Here is a 26,628-nt window from a genome sequence, read left to right as displayed (position 1 = left end):
ACTGGAGATCAGGGTTCCTCCTCCCCAGGAGGGTTCCAGAGGTGCAGGAGCTTCTGCTGCCAGGCAATCTGTGGACTATACAGCTGCTATAGGAGGCCTTGGAGGTGCCAGGATTAAAGGATTAAATTGACTTTGCTTAGAACTACCTCCAGAACCACATCATTAAGGGATCTAGTCCTGAGAGGTGCTATATCATTCCCTGGGTTGTGCCTGGAGGAAGTTGGGAGGTGGCATCTGTCCTGGGGACTTGCGAGTACTGACCCTAAATTCATCCTTGAGACTGTGTACTGGATGATGCACTGGGTACCAGTAACTGTGCACGGGTGAAAGGTAACCAGATGGCCATAAACTTGCCTTATGGTCCCCAGCTGTGAGGCCTTAGACTGTTCAATATTCACAATTACAAAGAAGAAGGTTGTATGCCAAAGAGACTTACCTCATGGTCCCCAGCTGTGAGGTCTTAAAGTGATTGTAAAGGTACAATTTTTATTTTTAAAATAACAAACATGTTATACTTACCTGCTGTGTGCAGTGGCTTTGTACAGATCAGCCCCGATTCTCCTCTTCTTGGATCCCCTGTCGGCACTCCTGGCTCCTCTTTTCTATCGCGTGCCCCCATAGCAAGCGGATTACTATGGGGGAACCCGAGCAGGCTTACCCCATAGTAATCTGTCCTCCAATTGCTATGTGCTGAACGTTATGAAGTATCCCATGTCCCCAACCCCTCTCCATATTACAAGTTATACAAGCGATAAATCACAAACAGACAGCCCCTTGAGTGTTTATTGGAGCTGGAGTGATTGGACTGTTTCTTGGGTGGCTGGCGGCCTTGGTACCTTTTAGGAAAGAACCATTTATTAACAACATTACCTGCAGGGGTAGCGCTACAATTACAAGCTCAGTATTAACCCACATGGAAGAAAAATACATTTGAAATATATTTTTAAAATATTCTTCCCAAATAAATTGACATATATTTGAAATGCTTCAATTTTGCAAATATATTTCAATAAATATATATACACTGCATGTTGAAATGTGTTTTTATTACAAAATATATGAAAAATATTTATAAAAATACATTTCAAATATACTGTATTTCTTTAAAAATACAAATCTACATTTTTGGAATGCATTTACAAATATATGTAAAAATATTTGTTAAAATGACTTGTTTATATGTTAAAAAAATCTGAGGAATATATTTTAAAAAAAGCAAACTATTTGTGCTATATACTGTACGTTTTGTATAATTATAATATTAATAATAATAATGTACGATTATGGGGTACCTGTTTTATTAGATGTTCCTGGCTCTGTGCAGATATAATAAGCAGCACCTGTCATGTCCATTTCCATAGTACGGCTAGCTTTCTATTTTATTTATGAAGCTTTCAAAAGTTTGATCCCACAAGAAATAGCAAGGAAGATATGTTATTATAGATACTGCTTGGGAATGTTCTTGAGGAAAGTTATATGTGTATATAAATGGGGTAGGAATCATACAATGTATATAGCCCATAATACTCATCTACCTTTTATGTGAGGTCCCCATTTTTCCTTGTTAGGTGACTGAAATTCCTTCCAATAAAGGGAGCCCTCCTTCTCTTTGATCATAGGTTCTCTCTATACAACATAGAAATACACTCACCAGCCACTTTATTAGGTCCACCTGTTCAATTGCTTGGTAATACAAATTGCTAATAAGCCAATCACATGGCAGCAATTCAATGCATTTAGGCATCTAGATGTGATGAAGACGACTTGCTGAAGTTCAAAACGAGCATCAGAATGGGGAAGAAAGGGGATTTAAGTGACTTTGAATGTGGCATGGTTGTTGCAGCCAGACTGGCTGGTCTGAGGATTTCAAAAACTGCTGATCTACTGGGATTTTCACACACAACCATCTCTAGGGTTTACAGAGAATGGTCCGCAAAAAGAGAAAATATCCAGTGAGCAGCAGTTGTGTGGAGGAAAATGCCTTGTAGAGGTCAGAGCAGAATGGGCAGACTGGTCTGAGACGATAGAAAGGGAACAGTAACTCCAAAATCTCTGAGGAATGTTTCCAACACCTTGTTGAATCTATGCCATGAAGAATGAAGGCAGTTCTGAAGGCAAAGGAGGGGCCAACTCGGTACTATCATGGTGGACCTAATAAAGGGCCGGTGAGTGTAAACTATTAAGTAGTACTTTGGATCACCTATATGGGTATTTATCCTGAATACCTATAAATGGTAAGAACAGTTCCATAAAGAGACAATATTGTCCAAATAAAATTGAACTCCAACTGTAACATCCTCATGTAACACCTCCCTTCCGACTTGAAAATACACACCTTAATTCCAGCTGTCTTCTGACAGTCACACAAATGGGTCCCTTTCTCTTTTTCACTGGCATTGGTAGGTCATCCTCATTACTGGATAGAATGGTGTTCATGTTGTGATATCTGAATGCTCTTCTATGGAGTGTTCCACTATGAGCCCAGGTGATGGGTCCTCAGGAATGTTGGGTGTCATTCAATCTGAAAGAGGAGCATTGGATGGGGACATAGAGGGCAGTGCTGGATCTTGGAGAGGGTAAGTAGTGGAATGCTTAGGGGGATAGGGGACACAGAAATGTAAAAATTATCCTGACCCCACAATCTGTTTTACACTAAAATGTTGATACTAAAGCTGGCCATATATCTAGTGAATTTCATCCAGAACTGGCCAATGTTGAGTCAAGGGTCGCCATTTTGGCACTCTCCCTCCCCACACCCTTTAATCTGAAAATCATAAGGGCCATTAGGGAAATTGTTAAACAACCTCTGCATTCAATCAGATGTATTATCCAATGAGATGTATCATTCAGTCACATCCAGTCCCTGCTAGAGTATTCTGAGATCCTCACATGCTGAGTAATTTCTCTTATCACTGGATTGAAAGACAGAAATCTAAATGTGTATGGCTTACAATGTATTCTCTTTACTGCCAGACAAATAATTCCCAGACATTGGAAGACTACACATGTCACTTCAGTAGCAGAATGGGCAAACTTGATGAACTGATTGCAGGGAGAAAACTCATAGCATTGGATAGAGATCACATTGATAAGTCTTCAAACATCTGATCATCCTGGATTATTTATGAAGACTCAACAATTGTAAAAGATTTCATCTCTTCTCCCTTTCCGTATACTGTACAAACATTTGGACCATGTGGAAGTTGATCCCTATTGCCCTCCATTGCCATGTTATTGTTCCTCTGATCACACTCATAATAAACAGATTCTCAAACTAGAAGATGTTCCCTATAAAAAAAAACCAAAAACTCTGTCTTTAGTAATGGTGTTGTTTGTTCTATTTCCATTTGTTTTAGATTCTTTTGAAGAAAAAATAGACAAGATCAGAAAAATCATACTCAGTAAGTAGTCTGTGTTTTCAGTTGTGATCGGTTCTTTACATTTTTTTGGACCTTATTGTGACTTTATTCTTTTACTTCACTTAGGTCCCCGCAGCATATTTACGGTAAGAATATTTACAATAACCATGTATAGAACAATTGAATATAAACTGATAAAATACAACCCTTCTCCATATGTAATAGGAGATTCTCCACTCAAATCAGCTGGAAGACATTACAATAATGGTTATTAATGTTAACCCCTTTGCACTGGCAGCACACAAATGTACGGCCTCCCGGCGTCTGGGCCTAGACGCCGAGCGGCCGCACATTTGCGTCCATGGAACTAAATACATATGTGCGCCCTGCGTGCTCCCAGCACACGTGTGTGGTACTCCCTCCTGAGATGTGTGCAAACCTGGGGGCCAACTCCAGGAAACATCTGACCTCTGTGATTGCCAACAAGGGATTTGCCACCAAGTACTAAGTCATGTTTTGTGAAGGGGATCAAATACTTATTTCCCCAATGAACATGCAGATCAGTCATCATTTGTTAGACGCATTTCTGCTGAATTTTTTTGTTGCTATTCTGTCTCTGTGTTAGACTACATCGAACATTTGATTTTTAGACCGATCATTTCTTTGTGAGTTTTCCAAACATTCAAAATCAGCAGGGCAGCAAATACGCATTTCCTTCACTGTATTGTGCTCAGAAGGTCTGTTTTCGCTTGTGGGGGATCTATTGTTGCTGGGATGGGTCTTATGTTGCTGGAGGGTCTATTGTTGATGGAAGGGATCTGCTGTTGCAGAAGGGTGTACTGTTGATGACTGCTGGACTATTGATGCTGGCTGATCCATTGTTGCTGTTTGTGGTATATTGTTTCTATGGAGTATTTTGTTGTGGGGGGGTTGTTGTTGCTGTGGGTAATCTATTGTCGCTGGGGGGTCTATTTCTGCTTGAATTTCTATTGTTGCTGGGGGTCTATTGTTGCTGTCTATGGGAAATCTATTTTACTGCTTTCCTTGTTATCATTATCAAATTCCATACAAATTACTTAGCACCATTGTTTACATTGCAGTCACCAGGAGATGTCATTTGCAGTGCAGTTCTACACTTGTACCCTCAGAGTCAGTAAACAGTCCATGAGCTGGTTTTTAGTTGTTTTTATTAAGGGGTTAACAGCTGGGATGGGGTCTAGTGATATCTGGCATGCCCAAGGAACTGCGACAATTGAGGACACATTTCTTAGCAACTATGTACATTTGGACTAGCAAAAAAGAAAACAAATTTGCAACAATCTCTGTTAAGGAATGCTATAGTCATTTTTGGTGTACCCTCTCAGACCCCAGATTAATCCTCCTCTCCAGCCAGCTGTAGTGAGGGTATCCCTGAGGAAGGAGGTCCCAAGAGCTTGCAGTTAAGCAGTCCCGGGTGAAGACTAGTTGGGGATTGCACCTGGCCACCCTCTCCTCTTATCCCCAGGGGGTGTAGGAGTACTCACACTGTCCTCGCCTGCTAGCGTGGTGGGTTGGTGACTGCCTTCAGACCTTACTTTGGGCTGACTTCTTCCCGGCTAACAAGTTGTCCTCCCTGGGAGACGTTGAGGCAGTAGAGATCCTCCTGTCCAGCACCTCTTCCTGGGGCCCCTTCCCAGGCTCCTCACTCCAACCTTCCTCTCAGTCCATCTTCCACCTGACACTGCACACTTCTCCCCACACTCTGTGATATTTGAGGGTTGCCCTGGTCACCATGCCCTGCATCCTGCCAGGGGATTGGCCAATGTCCTTCAAACATGCAGATCTGGGCCTTCTCCCCTCCTCCTCCCCTGTTCCAGAAAGTTCTCTAGTTTCTGGAAGGTTGAGAGGGCTCCAGAAGCCCTGACCTGTAGAACCTCCCAGCCTGTCCTGAGGTGAACTCACTGCTTCACTCCCAGACTGACTCATCCCAGGTTGCTACGCAGCCTCTAAGGAAAAAAACAACAACAAAGTTGTTAGGATGCTGGTGGGTGCTACCGCCCTAACAACCAGGAGCCCTGAGCAGAAAGTTATCACATTTATCAGTGGTCATTCCCCTCATATTATTCACCCTTTTGGTAGAATCTTCTTATCTTACAGTGTTAGGCCATTTTCTCTATTGGTTGAAAGTTCTTTAACTTTTATGAATGTTGAAATTGCCTGGGGCAGGGAAACAAATAGAAACTGACATTGTACACATATTACCCACTTGAAGACCATGTATATATATGTATACGCAGGGCCGGTGCTAGACTATTATGTGCCCTAGGAAAGACCAGCTACTTGAGCCCCCGCAAAAAAATACACATTTTTAAAAACAGTAGAAAATATAAAATCAACAAAACATAAAACTGCTAAATTTATTTTAATATTCAAAAATAAGTGCCATAAGATGCCACCAGCACCAATATTAAAGACAAGATCAGTGTCACGGACGGACTGTATCTGTGGCTGGCAGTGGCAGGGTGACAATGGCAGTGAGTGGAGAATGATGGATCCAAACTCTGACAGATCCCAGGCTGGAATTCCCCAGGCAATGGGGGGAGGTAAAATGTTGTGGCAGCAGGCAGCCCAGCCCCCATACAGAGAACACATGAACTGAGCGATCCCACACAGTCACAGATCTGACACAACACACCACCAACACTGACACAGATCAGCAGGCATTAGAAGAGCAGGCTGTGGGATCATGATGATGACATCACTCACTGACGCATTGCACATGTGTTGGCCGGCCGGGTCACACTCACATAGACACGAAACATCAGATTCACACATTGCCTTGCAGCTTCGCCTCCACTGATGAATGGGAAGAGAAGGGCTGGAACTCCACAGTGATCAGCAGCTGCCAGCCAACTTGCAGTAAGGGACTGAGTCTGAGAGGAACACTGGAAGGGGCAGCAGCTCATCTGCTACACTGGCCCCAGACACCTGGCATCTTCCTCTGTCCTTTTTTCCTCCCCTCTGCTGCCCCTCCCCTCAGCTGGAGGATCATTCATGATGTGGTGGTGTTGCACACAATGAGAGTGCCGGCCTGTGCTGTGCCCAGACGCCCCTAGGTGGCAGTGTGTCCTAGGTGGCTACCTAGTTTGCCTAGTGGAAGCCCTGGCCCTGTGTACACATATATAAACATTGCAGTTGTGAAGTGGTTTACCAGAGTTATGGCTGAAGAAATGAGCCATAAGCCTGGTACTGTTTTTTTTCCAGCGGCCGGCTTTCATATTAAAGTGGTCCTAGTGGCTCTTGAACTGCTGAATGGCTTTCCTTAGTGGCTTTCCAACGGCTCGTTGGTGTTTCTCAGGCTTACTGTTAATGTTGGCCAGCCCAAGAAATGATCTGATGGTGCAGCCTCCTCAGGATGGCGGCGATGAAAGATTCTATGGTCTTTGATCACCTCTATCATGATGGTGGACCAGAACGACGTCATGACGTTACATCCAGTCGGCAGCTGAAGCAAAGAAATGTTCAAAAAAAATTTTTTGCTTAAGCCAGCTTTTAGGGGTTCGGTGTCTTTTTGACCTCAGATCTCTTCTTCATGAGGACCTGTCATGTATATTTCCATTACAAAGGATGTTTACATTTCTTGTAATAGGAATAAAAATGACCCCACCCATCCCACCATGCTCACGTGCAGAAGTGAACCCATACATCAATTACGTGCACAGGGGCGGACTGATCATTTGGAAATTACGTACATCAGCTAACGTACAGCAGCTAAAATAATAAGGTTTATGTCCATTAAGCGCAGAAGGATTTCCCTTTAATTTTGAACATACTGTATACCATTTACCTTTAGCAGCTAATATGGAGGTTTTTCAATTTATAGAGAATAGACCAATTAATATTGAGGATATTTTCAATAAGACAGAGAATACTATTAATGGTGATTTGGATACTCTATACAGAAAATTAGGGCACTTAATGGAGAAGAAACTATCCACTTGGTGGGATATGATTACTTTTGAAAAATATTTAAAAGACCTTCTAGTCCCTAGGAGGTTTAGATGGGACATACCTATCTGTGATGGATTAGTTGATGCAGAGGCCACGGAAGAATGGTTCAATTTTTTCCATGACAAAGGATTGGAACTTTTGAGATTTTTAATGAAAAGAAAACAAAAGAAAATGAGACAATTGGAATTACAAATTGGAGAAATAAAGAATAAAATTGAACCAATCAAGGACTCCCCTGAAATAGAACCACATAATAAAAGGCTAAACAAAGATCTGGAAAAGTTAGATCAAGAAATTAAATATAGGAAGACGAAAAAGTATCAAAGAGACCTGAATGATTTTAAAAAAGAGCAGGTATTCAAATGGCAAAGCTCACCCGGAGAAGTAGGAATAGCATCTAATAATACCACGCCAATTAAAGAACAAAAAGTAGAAATAATAAAACCCTCCTTTATACCAGCTCAAGGTAAAAAAAGTAATAATAATAATGAAAGGAAGGGTAATTTTTATCTGAATGGCCCAATGTACCATACTCCCAGGAATGGGTGGAGACCTAACAATAATAGAGGCCCCCAAAATAGAAAGCAGAAAGGAGGTGGGGGAGGTAATAACTGGAGACCCCAACAAAATGGGGGTAGACCATATAACCAAAATAGAGGTAACAATTACGGTCCATATAGACCAGATTATTACCAAAGACCTATGCAGTATTATTACCAAGAAAGAAGCCCTAGACAATACCCACAGGAAAGGTGGTTCCCTCCCTATGGGGAGGGGAGAAGTCCCATGGGACTGTATAACAGGTACGAACCTCTTAGAGAAGATCCACCACAGGGGGGTTTTTTAGAGAGGGACAGGAGCCCGGAGGGTGTAAGACTGAGAAGTCCACAAAGAGGAGGGGGTGCCGGGCAGGCTGGAAACAACAAAAGAAAAAGAGAATAGTAGGGGAAGGGATTTTTAATATAAGTGGATGTGAGTTAACTAAGGAAGAAATGATGGCACTTGACAAAGGCCTAAAATTTGCACCACCTAAGGGGGCAAATAAGTTTGATATCTATATAGATGCACAAAAATGTATCCGTAAGTTAAATATAAAAAAATATTTTTTAAATACACCAGGGGCAAGAAGTAATATAACTAATGGTACTAATATTGTACATAGTCATTTTTCTAATAAGTCGCTTTTTAATCTGCAGATGCATAATAATGACCATATAGAAGTATACAAACATATGATTAATAAGGATTTGGAAGATTTGAGAATCCCTAGATGCACTAATAACATAGGTATCCAAACAGGGATCAAAAGACTCACCAAGAGAGACAATATAGTCATCAGGCCTGCTGATAAAGGAGGAGGTATAGTGGTCCTGACTAAGGACAACTATTTGAAAGAATTAGAGCAGCAATTGGCCGATGATACTACTTATAAAGTTATTCGAAAGGACCCCACTCTTTCGTATAAGAAACAATTGGTTACATTGGTACAAAAAGGAGAAAAAGAAAAAATCCTTAATAAAAAAGAAGCTAAATATTTGGTGCCGGAGGTATGTCGTATTCCAATAATATATACGATACCAAAAATTCACAAAAATTTGAAAGAACCGCCGGGGAGACCAATAGTGCATGGAATTCAATCTGTCTTATCGAGGCTGGGTCAATATGTAGATTACTATTTACAGCCTGTGGTAAAGAAAACTAAGGCTTATCTGCGTGATACGAAACATCTTATTCAAGTTTTAGGTGGAATTGAAGGTCATTCAGAAATGATTTTAGCTAGTGCAGATGTGACCTCTCTTTATACTGTTATTGACCATGAAGGTGCAATGGAAGCAGTAACATGGGGTCTGCAGAAATATAGTGATATTGGGAGAACACAGAGGAAATTTTTATTAGAATGCCTGGAATTTTATCTCCTGCATAATTATTTTTGGCATAATCAAGTTTTCTTTCAACAGATTAAGGGGGTTGCCATGGGGGCGAGGTTTGCCCCTAGTGTCGCTAATCTATACATGGCGCATTGGGAGGAGGATACCATTTATAAACAGACTCCCAAGGAACTCATATTGTATCACAGATATATTGATGACGTGATCATCTTATGGGATGGGAGTGGTGAATTGTTGTTAAAATTTCTGAATGGATTAAATATCAACTCAAGGAATATTCATTTTTCTTGGGTATATGATAAAGAAAAAATAAATTTTTTGGATTTGAATATTTTAAATCAGCAAGGTAAGATAGTTACAAACACTTACTTTAAGGAGATAGATAGGAACGGATTTATACCACTAGACAGTTGCCATTACCCCCCATGGCTATACAATATACCCAAGGGCCAGTTAATTAGGTTGAGGAGAAACTGCACCGAGAAAGAAGACTATGAAAAACAAGCTAAAATACTAGGAGACAAATATTAAAATCTGACCCTGACTTGAATAAGATATTGGGAGATTATCCGCAGTTTGTATATAGAAGAGCACCGTCCCTTAGGACGAGACTGGTTAAAAATGTGTTAGATCCGCCCGTTAAGAATAGAAGTGTTACATTTCTTGATCAGGTTGTTTTTTTTCCTTGTCGCAAGTGTTATGCATGTAGAGAAACAAAAGGTAAAAACGGTAAACGGAAAACGTTTACTGCTAATTATGATGGCACAGAATTTACTATTAAGGACTTTATCACTTGCAAGACTGAGGGAGTGGTTTACAGTCTGGAATGCCAATGTGGATTCCAGTACATAGGAAGGACTAAAAGGCCATTGTGGAAACGCATGAGAGAGCATGTACAAAAAATAAAAAAAGGCTTCTCTAAACACAGCGTCTCCAGGCACTTCCTCAAGCAGTATAACAAAGACCCCTCAGGCCTAAGGTTTTGGGGCATACAAAAGTATGTTAGGCATTGGAGAGGAAGTGATAAAATTAAGTCTTTAAGCCAGGCGGAATCCCGTTGGATCTATATTATGCATACTCAAGCCCCATATGGTCTTAATATTGAGTTTGATTTGAACTGTTTTATTAGCGACTTTTAAAAGATTGTAGCAACATTTGGTTTACATAGGATTCTTTTATAATTTTTAAATTATTTATGGGTTTATTGTTTTTTATGTATTTATTGACATTTTTAGATCTTGGCGATTATTTGTAAACCCAAGCTATGGGTAATTGTGCATATTATGATAAAAAGATAGAAGGATTAATTACATGGGAATTGAATGTTATATATAGTATCAAATTTTATATAATTTTTTTTTTTTTTTTTGGGTATTTTAAATTTTGTCCCATATATATTATTTTTGATTTTAATATCTGAAATATTTCTTTTTTTCGGAATTAAAATTCCTCCTCTGCACAGAAAGGGTTATAGGTTTTTAAGATTAATAATTCTGTAGTAATCATGAGTACATATAATCATATTTTATTTTTTTATTTTTAATAAAATAATAATAAATATTAACTTTTAATTTAATTGATTAATCTCTTTTTATTTAATTACATTTTTTATTTATTAATTTTTTTTTAGTATTTTTTTAGCACTCCTAATAAATGATCCTTTTTTGTTCTAATTGGTTGTAATGGGTATTCATTTATGTGTAAGTGTGGAGAGTAATCCTGGTTTGATTATCCCCCAGACACTTATGCAATGCTTAGGCGAGCGTTTATTCCCTTAATTTATAAGGGATTACTGGAGCGGGGAGAATGCCGTTGTGGCCGCAATATCTACACCTGTGGAGGTGAATCTGTTTCCTTCTACATGTGTGGCAGTGCCGGACTTCAACAAAATGGCCGCTGTAAGTCCGCCCCTAATGAGGGATGTAATGGCAAGTTTTCCATATAAAGGCAGTATAGTCACCGAGGGGCGTTAACCCTGAGGAAGTCACGAGGTGCGTGACGCAACGCGTCGGTTGGTACGTCACTTCCGGTGACGCTTGTCCGGATGCCGCAGCCATCTTGGATTCCCCCTGTAATATACACGGTTACCCAGAGGATGTGGTAAAAAGGCCTGTAAGAAGATTCCACAATGTGAGTGCAATATTTTATTTATTTTGTTCATGTTACAATAAAATACTACACTATGGAAAGTTTTTTGTATTCACTATATATCGGGGAGTGGAGATAAGTGAGAAGATATCCGGGAAGGAGGAGATTACCAAGTGAGGAGATACCACTGAGGTGGAAATTGCTGTTTGGCCCTGTGTGGGTCTAGGAGGGGAGGTGAGCAGGCATTGCTGCCATTTGGAGGATACTATACACACTAGAAGTGGATCACGTTTTACGAGCAGCACACATAGTTGCACTTGCATGGACTGTTTTGCACTAGTGATTGTCTGCTTTATTAATAAATAGAGCAATCGTTATAAGTGTGATGCACGGATTGGTTTTGCACTTGATTATTCTGTTGTACTCTGAAGGAAAGTATTTATACTTATATTTTTTTTATGGTGTTCGCTTGTTTTTAGTATTTTTTTCACAATAATGATCATATTGAGTGTGATAATCACTTATTTGTGGTTTGTTTATCAGTTTACATTTGTAATATATGCACTCTTAGTTTGTGTTGTACACATATATATTTTATAGGCATATCACTGTGTATGTTATTTCACAATAGAGGTTTGTGTTAATCTTAAAATTTGATTTTTACTCCCCCTATTGGGAGGAAATGTTATTGCACATAATTTTTTTGCACTTGTAATTTAATGCATTTTCGTATAATTTTGGTATAGGATTTAAGTGCTTCACTATATAATTCATGATCCCCTATTGCCCAGGGACCCCGTGAGTTGTCATTCCGCCCCTGAGCGGGTATAAACATTCCGGGTGTTTTTTTTACTTTTGTAGGAATGATGAAACATCTGCAAAGCAGTTTATTTTTTATAACTGCTTCCCACCTGGCCACCGCACATAAACGGCCAGGTGGGATCTTCGTCATTCTGCGTGGATGTTCCTGAACTTCCCTCAGAACGTGGCCTCATGGCTGTGCAGCTGCATGCTCTCGGTGTGCCTGTGTCCCCTCAGCAGGAGAGCTGTCTGATTGGCCCTTTTGCTCACATGATGGCCGTGTCCAATCATAGCCATCATGTAATTTCAACACAGAAGCCATTCAGTTGATTGGCTCTACCTCTCCTCACACAGAGATGGCTAGTAAGGAGAAGCAGAGCCGATCCGGGAAAACTGTGAGTTACACACGAACTGATCACCCCATAGTGTACCCCACACAGCTCTCAGTGCACCAGTGATCCACATCTGTCACACAGTACCAGTGATCCACATCTGTCACAGTACCAGTGATCCACATCTATCACAGTACCAGTGATCCACATCTGTCACAGTACCAGTGATCCACATCTATCACAGTACCAGTGATCCACATCTGTCACAGTACCAGTGATCCACATCTATCACAGTACCAGTGATCCACATCTGTCACACAGTACCAGTGATCCACATCTGTCACAGTACCAGTGATCCACATCTATCACAGTACCAGTGATCCACATCTGTCACACAGTACCAGTGATCCACATCTGTCACACAGTACCAGTGATCCACATCTGTCACACAGTACCAGTGATCCACATCTGTCACACAGTACCAGTGATCCACATCTGTCACAGTACCAGTGATCCACATCTGTCACAGTACCAGTGATCCACATCTGTCACAGTACCAGTGATCCACATCTGTCACAGTACCAGTGATCCACATCTGTCACAGTACCAGTGATCCGCATCTGTCACACAGTACCAGTGATTCGCATCTGTCACACAGTACCAGTGATCCACATCTGTCACACAGTACCAGTGATCCACATCCGTCACAGTACCAGTGATCCACATCTGTCACAGTACCAGTGATCCACATCTGTCACACAGTACCAGTGATCCACATCTGTCACACAGCACCAGTGATCCACACCTGTCACACAGCACCAGTGATCCACACCTGTCACACAGCACCAGTGATCCACACCTGTCACACAGCACCAGTGATCCACACCTGTCACACAGTACCAGTGATCCACACCTGTCACACAGTACCAGTGATCCACATCTGTCACACAGTACCAGTGATCCACATCTGTCACACAGTACCAGTGATCCACATCTGTCACACAGTACCAGTGATCCACATCTGTCACACAGTACCAGTGATCCACATCTGTCACACAGTACCAGTGATCCACATCTGTCACACAGTACCAGTGATCCACATCTGTCACACAGTACCAGTGATCCACATCTGTCACACAGTACCAGTGATCCACATCTGTCACACAGTGCCAGTGATCCACACCTGTCACACAGCGCCAGTGATCCACATCTGTCACAGTACCAGTGATCCACATCTGTCACAGTACCAGTGATCCACATCTGTCACAGTACCAGTGATCAAAATCTGTCACACAGCGCCAGTGATCCACATTTGTCACACAGTACCAGTGATTTATTATTTATTTATTTATCTAGTTTATATAGCGCCAAAGGGTTTGCTCAGCGCTGTACAATAGAGGGGGGGGACAATACATGAAACAGTACAGTAACATCAAACAGCACACGAGGGGTAAGAGGGCCCTACTCTTTCGAGCTTACAATCTAGGAGGGAGGGGGTAGTGGTACAGGAGGAAATGGCTGTGGGGGATGGAGTGGTAGGAGGAGGGAAGGGCAGCGGCTGTTAGGTGAGGGTGGGGTAGGCTTCCCTGAAGAGGTGGGTTTTCAGGGAGCGCCTGAAGGTGAGGAGGGAAGGTGACAGTCTGGTGGATGGGGGTAGTGAGTTCCAGAGGATGGGGGAGGACCTGGAGAAGTCTTGCAGTTGTGCGTGGGAGGAGGAGACCAGGGAGCAAGATAGAAGGAGGTCCTGTGAAGAGTGATCCACATTTGTGACACAGTACCAGTGATCAACATCTGTCACACAGTACCAGTGATCAACATCTGTCACACAGTACCAGTGATCCACATCTGTCACAGTATACCAGTGGTCATCCACTTCTGTACCTGTGATCAACATGTGCCACTACCTACCAGTGTAAAATTCCACATCTGTATCAGTGAACATCAAAATGTCTAAATAAAATGATACACCAGGGAGGAGGCTTTCCAGATACTGAGTATGATGGACAAGAGTAGCGGGGAATTCTCTGTCAGACTCAGATTCTGAGTATGAGCCAGTTGAAAGCAGTGGTTCAGCAACAGATTCTGAGGAGGAGAGAGTCCCAACAAAGAGGTTCTGGAGATCTGAGGAGGAGAGAGTCCACACAAAGAGGTTCCGGAGATCTGAGGAGGAGACAATCCAAACAAAGAGGTCCCGGAGATCTGAGGTGGAGAGAATCCAAACAAAGAGGTTCCGGAGATCTGAGGAGGAAAGAGTCCACACAAAGAGGTTCCGGAGATATGAGGAGGAGCGGACATCCACCAGTGGCGCAGTGGCGAGTACAAGCAGCGCAGCACTCCCAGAAGATAGGCAGGCATCCACCAGTAGCACTACAAATCCTGGTGCCGTGGCAAGTACAAGCAGGGCCACATTCCCGATGATAGACAAGGAACTAGTAGAAGGGTTTCCCATTCACAAAGAGGTACGTCCCATACTAGCCTCCTAGATGTACTTTTATATTCCACGTGGCTGCCTGCTAATTCGGCAGAACCTGCAATTCCCCCTTTTGCAGCTCAGCCAGGCCCTCAGATACAAGCAGAAAATGATACCCCAATTTGTTTTTTTCATTTATTTTGTACTAATGATTTGCTAAATTACATTGTGGATCAGTGTCACCTGTATGCCAGCCAATATATAGCCAGCAATCCCAATTCATCATATGCCCATTTGTGTGGAAACCCCTCATCATGGAGAAATGAAAAATTTTTCTTGGGCTTACTTTGAACATGAGACTGACAAAAAATTGAAGTCCATGCCTACTACCCAACCTATACATCATATTCCAGTCTATTCATCTTGTATGTCCAGAATACGCTATGAGATGACAATCAGGTTTTCAATAATAATACCCAGTGCCCTCCTCCAAATCATCCTGATTATGATAAGCTATTAAAAATTCAGCCACTAATCAGCTTTATTTGTTGTACCTTCAAGGAAATGTTTACCCCCAACAAAAATACTTGTGTGGATGAATCCCTAGTCCAAACAGTACATCTCCAGTAAATGGGCCAAATATGGAGTAAAATTCTACAAGGCATGTGACAGGGCCACGGAATATACCTACAACTTCAAGATTTATGAGGGAAAGGACAGCCAGCCAGACCCCCGTGGATGCCCTACCTATATGGGGACAAGTGGCAAAATTGTTTGGCAGCTTATAGAACCGCTGTTCGAGAAGGGTTACCATTTGTATGTAGATAATTTCTATATAAGTCTCCCATTATTCCGCCATATCTGAAGAAAATTGTGGCCTGTGGGACAGCACGGGCCAACCACAAGGGCTTCCCACAATGACTGGTCACTACAAAATTAAAACAGGGAAATGGCCAGTTTGCGGAATTAAGTGCTCCTAGCCCTAAAGTAGAAAGCCCTAAAGTAGAAAGATAAAAGAGATGTCCATATCCTTGCCTCAATTCATGATGACACCTCAATGAAACTTCAAACAAGACAAGGTCCCATCCAGAAACCAAGATGCACACATGACTATAACCAGTTCATGGGGTGAGGGGGTGGATATGAATGACAAGATGTTACAGCTGTACTTAGCCACCAGGAGATCAATCTATTGGTATAAAAAGGTTGCCATCTACTTGTTTCAGTTAGCCCCGTACAATTCTTATGACATCTTTTGTAAGTGCACACAAAGATCCCTAACCTACCTGAAATATCAAGAGGATATTGTTACAGATCTTCTCTATCCACCTGGCCATACCCCTGAACAAATTCACTCTGATTCATTGACCAGACTCCATAAGAGGCATTTCCCAGATATCCTCCCTCTTACCCAAACAGGCCGCAAACCCCCCAAAAAATGTTGTGTATGTTCCAGTTACCCAATTCGCCATGACACCCGATACTGCTGTCCCCAATGTCCTTCCCAGCCAGGACTCTGTATTGGAGAGTGCTTCTGCATCTATCACACAACACTACACTATTAGTCAAGATATTTTCCATTGTCCACTATCACCTATTTCCCTGTATGACCTGGACTGTTTATCAGCAATGCCTCTGCTTGCCACTTGAACTGATCTTGGACTGTTTATTGATGATGCCTCTGCCTGCCGCTTGAACTATCAACCACATTTCTGCCTGTGAAGTGACCTTGGCCTGTTAATTGACCATGCTTTTTGCCTGCCTCCTGAACTGATCTTATGCCCTGCCACTGTATTAGTTAGATTTGAGACAACACAGGGGTATCATGTATGTGAGGGGCTCCAGAATAGATTTTCCGAGTGGAGAAAACAAAGTTTTTGTTTTTCTCCGGGTTTTGTAATTCCCGAAAAAGGTCTGTTAGTCAAGAGGTTTCGAAGAGGTTGGGTGGGACAAAGCCTCTAACCCTGTGCTCAGGTCTTACCTGACCAAGACCCAAAGCCTGATAATTCTGCCTTCTGCCAACTTACTGCCATCATGCCTCTGCCTACCGCGTGAACGGACCACACCTCTACCTGCTACCTGTACTATGGACCGTGTTCCTACCTACTTCCAGGACTGATATTTTGGCTGTGTTGACGTTGTCTCTGCCTGGACAACGCATTTGGCTGTTGCTGACCACGTCTTCCTGCTTCCTGGACCAATGCTTTGGCTGTGTTGGCAATATCTCTGCCTGTAGTGACTATGGACAGTATTCCATCCTGCTGCCTGAGCAATTTCTTTCTATGTCGCTGACCACGTCCCTGCTTGCTGCCTGGACCAATGCTCTCTTCTGTGGACAATTGCACTACTAAAGCCACAGGTCGTTTTTTTTTTTTTTACCCTTTGCTCAGCAGAATGTATTTTTGGGGAGTAATTTTTGGTATGTACATGCTGTGAGTTAGACGTTTGAAGGTGCTACTTGGATGTTGGGCCTCTTTATCTTATATATGGACAACTTTGTATAAATAAAATACACTTTCATTATCTTTCCACATTTCCTGAAAACTTGTGGAAGAAAATGACATGTTCAAAAGACTCATTATGTCTCATAGAATATACATCGGGGTGTCTGCCTTCCAAATGAGGTCATTTTGTAGGCAATTCCATTGTCCTGGTGCTCCAGGGCCTTCAAAAATATGATAGGTAGTCAGGAAATGAGATGTGTAATTTATGCCTCCTGAATGCCTGTAGGTGCTACTTATTTATTTATTTATTTCAGGTACTTATATAGCGCCATCAATTTACGCAGCACTTTACATGTATATATATTGTACATTCACATCAGTCCCTAACCCTCAAGGGGTGTACAATCTAAGGTCCCTAACTCACATTCATATACATACTAGGGACAATTTAGACAGGAGCCGATTAACCTACCAGCATGTCTTTGGAGTGTGGGAGGAAACCGGAATACCCAGAGGAAACCCACTCAAACACAGGGAGAACATGCAAACTCCATGCAGAAGGCACCAAGGTCGGGAATCGAACCCATGACCCATTTGCTGCAAGGCAGACATGCTAACCACTAAGCCACTGTGCCTCCCACTTGGTACTTGGATGGGCCTCTGGGTGTGACCAGGCTGTGGAAAAGTCTTACACATGTGGTATCTCCATACTCAGGAGGAGCAGCAGAATGTGTTTCAGGGTGAAGCTGCAAGTATGCATATGCTGTGTGAGAGAAATAACCTGTTAATGTAAAAATTGTGTGAAAAAAAAAAACAATTCATCCCACCCCTTCCTGTTGAAGATCCATCCCTTCCTCTTTAGGCTCCACCTCTTCCTTCCCATTAGAGCTCCACCCACTGCCAACATCCATGGGGCACTATTCCTCTCACTGTCACATATGAGGGGATACTATTCCTCCCACTAATACCAACGATGGGACACTATTCCTCCCACTGACACCAATGATGGGGCACTATCCCCCCCACTGACACCAATGATGGGGCACTATCCCCCCCACTGACACCAATGATGGGACACTATTCCTCCCACTGATACCAATGATGGGACACTATTCCTCCCACTGATACCAAAGATGGGGCACTATTCCTCCCACAGATACCAATGATGGGGCACTATTCCTCCCACTGATACCAATGATGGGGCACTATTCCTCCCACAGATACCAATGATGGGGCACTATAGCTCCCACTGACACCAATGATGGGACACTATTCCTCCCACTGATACCAATGATGGGGCACTATTCCTCCCGCTGACACCAATGACGGGGCACTATTCCTCCCGCTGATAACAATGACGGGGCACTATTCCTCCCACTGACACCAATGACGGGGCACTATTCCTCCCACTGACACCAATGACGGGGCACTATTCCTCCCACTGACACCAATGATGGGGCACTATTCCTCCCACTGACACCAATGACGGGGCACTATACCTCCCACTGATACCAATGATGGGGCGCTATTCCTCCCACTGACACCAATGATGGGGCGCTATTCCTCCCACTGACACCAATGATGGGGCGCTATTCCTCCCACTGACACCAATGATGGGGCGCTATTCCTCCCACTGACACCAATGATGGGGCGCTATTCCTCCCACTGACACCAATGATGGGGCGCTATTCCTCTCACTGACACCAATGATGGGGCGCTATTCCTCCCACTGACACCAATGATGGGGCACTATTCCTCCCACTGACACCAATGATGGGGCACTATTCCTCCCACTGACACCAATGATGGGGCACTATTCCTCCCACTGACACCAATGATGGGGCACTATTCCTCTCACTGACACCAATGATGGAGCACTATTCCTCCCACTGACACCAATGATGGGGCACTATTCCTCCCACTGATACCAATGATGGGGCACTATTCCTCTCACTGACACCAATGAGGGGACACTATTCCTCCCACTCACACCAATGATCCTTAAATTGCTGTGCTGACCCCTGCTCCAGCTCGGGCTTCCTCCCTCTCCCATCCACAGCCAGCATACCTGGATGCAGCAGCACCATCTGCTTTGCCCAGATCCCGGCCACACACAGTTACCTTACTGATCAGCTGTCTTCCTTCTCCGGCTGCTCTCCTCCTCTTCACCGGCTCGGACTGGCCCCTCACACGATCGCTGTGCTGCTGTTTGGCTCCTCCTCTCCAAGCTCCGCCTCCTCACTGGTGATTGGCCGCCTTTGTACCTTTCCTGAGCTATAGATCCGGTGACCAATCACTGGTAAGGAGGCTGAGCTTGCAGAGGAAGGGACAGGCTGCCATAGGCCGCCCAGTACTCTTGGGGGTGTGGCCAGATGAGAGGGGTGGCATGTCATCCCGCCCACATCCCAATCAAGATCCAGGGAGATGGAGACACTGGACAAGACACCCTCTCCACCCCTCCTCCAGCAGCGCCTCGTGGACTGGATCAAAGTGGAACACAGAGCCGCGGACACAAGTAAGACACAGAAGCCCCTGTCCCTTTCCCAGGGAAGTGTCCCTTCTGTAAGAAAGGGGGTGGCGGCGCCACTGCATCACCCCCCCCCCACCCCCCGAAAAGTGCCTCCCTAGGCAAACGCCTTTGTTTGCCTTGCGGCAAATATGCCCCTGTTGGCTCCATAGCTTGTAGACTCTATAACTTCAGACCACACAGACCAAATAATACACACCGATTGGGATTATTTTTATAAAAGCAATGTAGCAGTATATACATTGTGGCCCAAATTTATGAAGAAAAATTACTTATTTACAAAATTGTATAACAGAAATGAACAAAAATTCATTTTTTTCAAATTTTTAGTTTTGTTAATGTGTAGCACAAAAAACCCCCAGTGCTAATTAAACTCCACCAAAATTTGTGTGAAAAAAGGAACAAAAATGTAATTTGGGTGCAGCGTTGCATGACTAAGTAATTATCATTCAAAGTGTGAGAGCGCTGAAAGCTGAAAATTGGTCTGGGCAGGAAGGGGGTGACAGTACCCGGTACTGAGGGGGGTAATATAGACCGACCCCTAATAGTGATCCCAGGATTGCTGGAACCCGCGGCATTGCGAGATTTGTAGTCATGGATTTAGTGTAATGTACAATCATTTCTCTTGTTGCTGTTATCTAATGATTATTGTTTTGTATCTTTCATTATATAGAGGTATCTTCCAGTATATTACACAGTTGGGATCTTTTTAAGGTCATCAGAGAGTGACTATGAATGGCTTATCAAGCGACTAAAATCGGAGCCCTTCCATAGGACAGAGGTAACCGTCCTTCCTCACTACATCTCCAACAATGGCGAGGAGCAGTTCATGGAGGCCGTCTCTCGGTGCACGTTCGGTATTTTGTATCACACCGAGAAAAGAGGACGAATCAACATTGTGGACGTCCCCGACTCTTTATATGATGAGGAGCTGAAATATCTGTGTGAACGCCTAGGTAAGAGGTCATCATATACCGTATTTTTCGCTCCATAAGACGCACTTTTTGCCCCCAAAAAAGGGGGGAAAATGTCAGTGCGTCTTATGAAACGAATATAAAGCGGCCGGTCCGGTATTTCTGCCGCCACGATGTCAGAATATCGGGTCGGCCGCTCAGCTGTTCTCTCCTGCAGGGCCTTACCTGTTCCTCGCTCCAGGTCTGTACAGTCTTTCCGGGGCGGCTTCTGTGACAGCCGGGTGCCCACTGCACATGTGCTGCGCTTTGTGAATGGTCCGGTGTCTTCTGGGACACATGACAGGTCCCAGAAGGCTCCGGGCCATTCACAAAGCGCCACGCTTCTTGCGCATGCGCAGTGGGCACCCGGCTGTCACAGAAGCCGCCCCGGGAAGAAGAGGGAAGGACAACTCCGCGAAAGTGGGAGCGGGTACCTGTCAAATTCAGGTACCCACTCCCCCTCCCTCCCCAAATGTCCGCAGTCTCTGGTGATCTCCTGTACTGTGTCCGCAGTCTCTGGTCATCTCCTGTACTGTGTCCGCAGTCTCTGGTCATCTCCTGTACTGTGTCCGCAGTCTCTGGTCATCCCCTGTACTGTGTCCGCAGTCTCTGGTCATCCCCTGTACTGTGTCCGCAGTCTCTGGTCATCCCCTGTACTGTGTCCGCAGTCTCTGGTCATCCCCTGTACTGTGTCCGCAGTCTCTGGTGCTCTCCTGTACTATGTCTGCAGTCTCTGGTCATCCCCTGTACTATGTCCGCAGTCTCTGGTAATCTCCTGTACTGTGTCCGCAGTCTCTGGTAATCTCCTGCACTGTGTCTGCAGTCTCTGGTCATCTCCTGTACTGTGTCTGCAGTCTCTGGTCATCTCCTGTACTGTGTCCGCAGTCTCTGGTCATCTCCTGTACTATGTCTGCAGTCTCTGGTCATCCCCTGTACTATGTCCGCAGTCTCTGGTAATCTCCTGTACTGTGTCCGCAGTCTCTGGTCATCTCCTGTACTATGTCTGCAGTCTCTGGTCATCTCCTGTACTGTGTCTGCAGTCTCTGGTCATCTCCTGTACTATGTCCACAATCTCTGGTCATCCCCTGTACTGTGTCCGCAGTCTCTGGTCATCCCCTGTACTGTGTCCGCAGTCTCTGGTCATCTCCTGTACTGTGTCCGCAGTCTCTGGTCATCTCCTGTACTGTGTCCGCAGTCTCTGGTCATCTCCTGTACTGTGTCCGCAGTCTCTGGTCATCTCCTGTACTGTGTCCGCAGTCTCTGGTCATCTCCTGTACTGTGTCCGCAGTCTCTGGTCATCTCCTGTACTGTGTCCGTAGTCTCTGGTCATCTCCTGTACTGTGTCCGCAGTCTCTGGTCATCTCCTGTACTGTGTCCGCAGTCTCTGGTCATCTCCTGTACTGTGTCCGCAGTCTCTGGTCATCTCCTGTACTGTGTCCGCAGTCTCTGGTCATCTCCTGTACTGTGTCCGCAGTCTCTGGTCATCTCCTGTACTGTGTCCGCAGTCTCTGGTCATCTCCTGTACTGTGTCCGCAGTCTCTGCTCATTTCCTGTGCTATGTCTGCAGTCCATTGGTTCAGAATATTTTTTTTTCTTGTTTTTCACCTCTAAAACCTAGGTGCGTCTTATGGAGCGAAAAATACGGAATGTGGCTGATTCATAACACAGACGGCTACATGGGCTGATGTTCCATCATGTATGATTCGGGTAGTAGGGTTCATCACTGCCCATCCCCCACACACAATCATGGTCAAACATCTTGTCCCCCCGGCATTTGTCAGATAACGCCCCACTTCACCCAGAAAATTGCTGCAATGACAAATGTTCCGGCATTCTGGTGTCATTTCTTGTGTTTGTATTGTATGACACCACAAAGTGGAGAAACAACAAGCCAAATCTGACACCTTCCACACAAAACTACAAAAATGGACCCCAAACATCCTACTACACCTCCTACTACCCCAACTACTACACCTCCTACTACACCTCCTACTACCGCAACTACTACTATTCCTACTACACCTCCTACTACCCCAACTACTACTATTCCTACTACACCTCCTACTACCCAAACTACTACACCTCCTACTACACCTCCTACTGACCCAACTGCTATTATTCCTACTACACCTCCTACTACCCCAACTACTACTATTCCTACTATACCTCCTACTACCCCAACTACTACTATTCCTACTACACCTCCTACTACCGCAACTACTACTATTCCTACTACACCTCCTACTACCGCAACTACTACTATACCTACTACACCTCCTACTACCCCAACTACTACTATACCTACTAGACCTCCTATACCCCAACTACTACTATACCTACTACACCTCCTACTACCCCAACTACTACTATACCTACTAGACCTCCTATACCCCAACTACTACTATTCCTACTACACCTCCTACTACCCCAACTACTACTATTCCTACTACCCCTCCTATTACTGTTCTTACCACACCTCCTACTACCCCAACTACTACTATTCCTACTACATCTCATACTACCCCAACTACTACTATTCCTACTACATCTCATACTACCCCAACTACTACCTGTCATGTCCCTGGATAGTGAGCCTGGCACGTAGAGGCAGGCCTCTCGCACAACCCCGGCTCAAGGACCACTGATCGTGAGACAGTGGCCGCAGGGGCACGGTGAGGTATGAGTGCCTGTGATCTGTCCAGTAATAGCTGGTAAGCAGATGAGCTGCAGAGCAGGCCGGAGGCAGAGAGCAGGATTTCAATTCAGCCGTGCTGGATGGATGGATCACCGAGAGCAGCGTTCTGAGGATGCAGGGTCAGAGGAGCCGGGTTCTGTATTTTTCAGGCAGATCAGGCTTAAGTGGCAGGAGGAAGCATAGTCGGGTTACATTCTGGGTCAGCAGCCGAAGATCAATCAGACAGGAGCGGAGGCAGAAGGGTAAATCCAAGGCAAGCCAGAGGTCAGAGCAGGTAGCGGTCAAGCGGAGGTCAGGAACAAGCTGGTTCGGTATCAGAGGACAATCACAGGAATCGGAACACAAGCAGACATGAGACCATACGGCAATGGAACATCTACTGCAGTCAGTTTAAATAGCCCTTTGGTGGCAGCATTAATGCATGAATGCGCATGTGTACGTGTGCTTGCATATGTCCAAGCACCCACACATCTGCTCGGCTCATAAGAACTCTGTGCATGCGCACATTATGTGCACTGCGGATCTTTGCCTGCACTATGGGCAGGCCTTTCCTGACATTGCCCCCTCCCTATGGTCAGCCTCCGGATGCCCAACTGGCTCCTTTTCTGTGGGTGATTATTATTATACATTATTATACAGTATTTATAAAGCGCCAATAGTTGGCTCAGCGCTGTACATTACAAAGGGGGACAGAACATGTGACAGAACAATACCAATACAATGCAAAACATGAGGGGATTGAGGGCCCTGCTCTTTGGAGCTTACAATCTAGAAGGGATGGGATAGTGGTACAGGAGGAGATAGCTGTGGGGGATGGAGTGGTAGGAAGAGTGGAGGAGGTCGGCAAGTTAGCAGGGGGTGGGGTAGGCTTCCCTGAAGAGATGGGTTTTCAGGGTGCGCCTAAAGGAGAGGAGAGTAGGTGATAATCTGATGGGTTGGGGCAGGGAGTAAGATTCACAAATTAAGTCTGTAGTATGCACGGTATGTGCAGGTTCTCAGGAATTCTCCTCTGGCCCATACCCTTTACATTTAATCAGGTATTGTGTCTGCCCCCCCCCCCCCCTTTTTCTACAGTCCAAGACAGCCTCAACCTCAAATTCCTCCTCTCCGTCAATAATTATAGGTTCAGGGGGCCTTGACCTCCGATCAGAAAAGAGATCTGGCACTGCAGGTTTAAGTAATGATTAGAGATGAGCGAATCGAAGTAGGCGAAGTGGAATTCGTTTCGAATATCAGGAAAAATTTTTCCTAAAATGTCGGCGACATGTGTGGCGACGGAGCGGGGATCTCTGGGAAGGCGCGCAGACAAGGCGCGCTGACCCATAATGCATTCATTCATGACATGTGATCGCATTAGCCAATCAGCAGCCAGCCAGCCAGCCAGCACTGTGTAATGGTGGAGCTATAAATTGCGGCCATCTTACAATTCTCCATTTGCCTCCGGTCATTCAAGAGAGACAGACCTCTCTGTATTAGGGACAGAGTTAGGGCCACAGATACTTTAGGGACACAGAATTGTTACTCAGGGACACAGAACTGTTACTCAGGGACACAGAACTGTTACTCAGGGACACAGAACTGTTACTCAGGGACACAGAACTGTTACTCAGGGACACAGAACTGTTACTCAGGGACAGACACAGAATTGTTACTGAGAGACACAGAATTGTTACTGAGGGACACAGAATTGTTACTGAGGGACACAGAATTGTTACTGAGGGACACCGAATTGTTACTCAGGGACACAGAACTGTTACTCAGGGACAGACACAGAACTGTTACTGAGGGACACAGAACTGTTACTGAGGGACACAGAATTGTTACTGAGGGACACAGAATTGTTACTGAGGGACACAGAATTGTTACTCAGGGACACAGAATTGTTACTCAGGGACACAGAACTGTTACTCAGGGACAGACACAGAATTGTTACTGAGGGACACAGAATTGTTACTGAGGGACACAGAATTGTTACTGAGGGACACAGAATTGTTACTGAGGGACACAGAATTGTTACTGAGGGACACAGAACTGTTACTCAGGGACACAGAACTGTTACTCAGGGACAGACACAGAATTGTTACTGAGGGACACAGAATTGTTACTGAGGGACACAGAATTGTTACTGAGGGACACAGAATTGTTACTCGGGGACACAGAATTGTTACTCAGGGACACAGAACTGTTACTGAGGGACACAGAACTGTTACTGAGGGACACAGAACTGTTACTGAGGGACACAGAACTGTTACTGAGGGACACAGAACTGTTACTCAGGGACAGACACAGAATTGTTACTCAGGGACAGACACAGAATTGTTACTCAGGGACACAGAATTGTTACTCAGGGACAGACACAGAATTGTTACTCAGGGACACAGAACTGTTACTCAGGGACAGACACAGAACTGTTACTGAGGGACACAGAACTGTTACTGAGGGACACAGAATTGTTACTGAGGGACACAAAATTGTTACTCAGGGACACAGAACTGTTACTCAGGGACACAGAACTGTTACTCAGGGACACAGAACTGTTACTCAGGGACACAGAACTGTTACTCAGGGACAGACACAGAATTGTTACTGAGGGACACAGAATTGTTACTGAGGGACACAGAATTGTTACTGAGGGACACAGAATTGTTACTGAGGGACACAGAATTGTTACTGAGGGACAGACACAGAATTGTTACTGAGGGACACAGAATTGTTACTGAGGGACACAGAATTGTTACTGAGGGACACAGAATTGTTACTGAGGGACACAGAATTGTTACTGAGGGACACAGAACTGTTACTCAGGGACACAGAACTGTTACTCAGGGACACAGAACTGTTACTCAGGGACACAGAACTGTTACTCAGGGACAGACACAGAATTGTTACTGAGGGACACAGAATTGTTACTCAGGGACAGACACAGAATTGTTACTCAGGGACAAAGAACTGTTACTCTGGGAAACAGAACTGTTACTCTGGGAAACAGAACTGTTACTCTGGGAAACAGAACTGTTACTCTGGGAAACAGAACTGTTACTCTGGGAAACAGAACTGTTACTCTGGGAAACAGAACTGTTACTCAGGGACACAGAACTGTTACTCAGGGACACAGAACTGTTACTCAGGGACACAGAACT

At 44.4% G+C, this 26,628-nt stretch overlaps 1 protein-coding gene across 1 annotated transcript in view; it reads left to right on the top strand.

The window, feature by feature from the left end:
* The window catches only part of LOC149459569 (uncharacterized), a 180,977-nt gene that overhangs the window by 55,641 nt on the left and 98,708 nt on the right, over nucleotides 1–26,628 (top strand). Inside the window, exons 4-6 of the mRNA XM_089680933.1 lie at nucleotides 3,357–3,401; nucleotides 3,486–3,505; nucleotides 20,514–20,796. Coding sequence (XP_089537059.1) covers nucleotides 3,357–3,401; nucleotides 3,486–3,505; nucleotides 20,514–20,796 — 348 coding nt within the window. The remainder of the gene's footprint in view (nucleotides 1–3,356; nucleotides 3,402–3,485; nucleotides 3,506–20,513; nucleotides 20,797–26,628) is intronic.

The sequence above is a fragment of the Staurois parvus genome, unplaced genomic scaffold, assembly GCF_062004578.1.
Source record: "Staurois parvus isolate SC_StPar_1 unplaced genomic scaffold, SC_StPar_1.0 ptg000254l, whole genome shotgun sequence".
NCBI classification, from domain to species: Eukaryota; Metazoa; Chordata; class Amphibia; order Anura; family Ranidae; genus Staurois; species Staurois parvus.
This window is presented reverse-complemented; position numbering and strand designations above follow the sequence as displayed.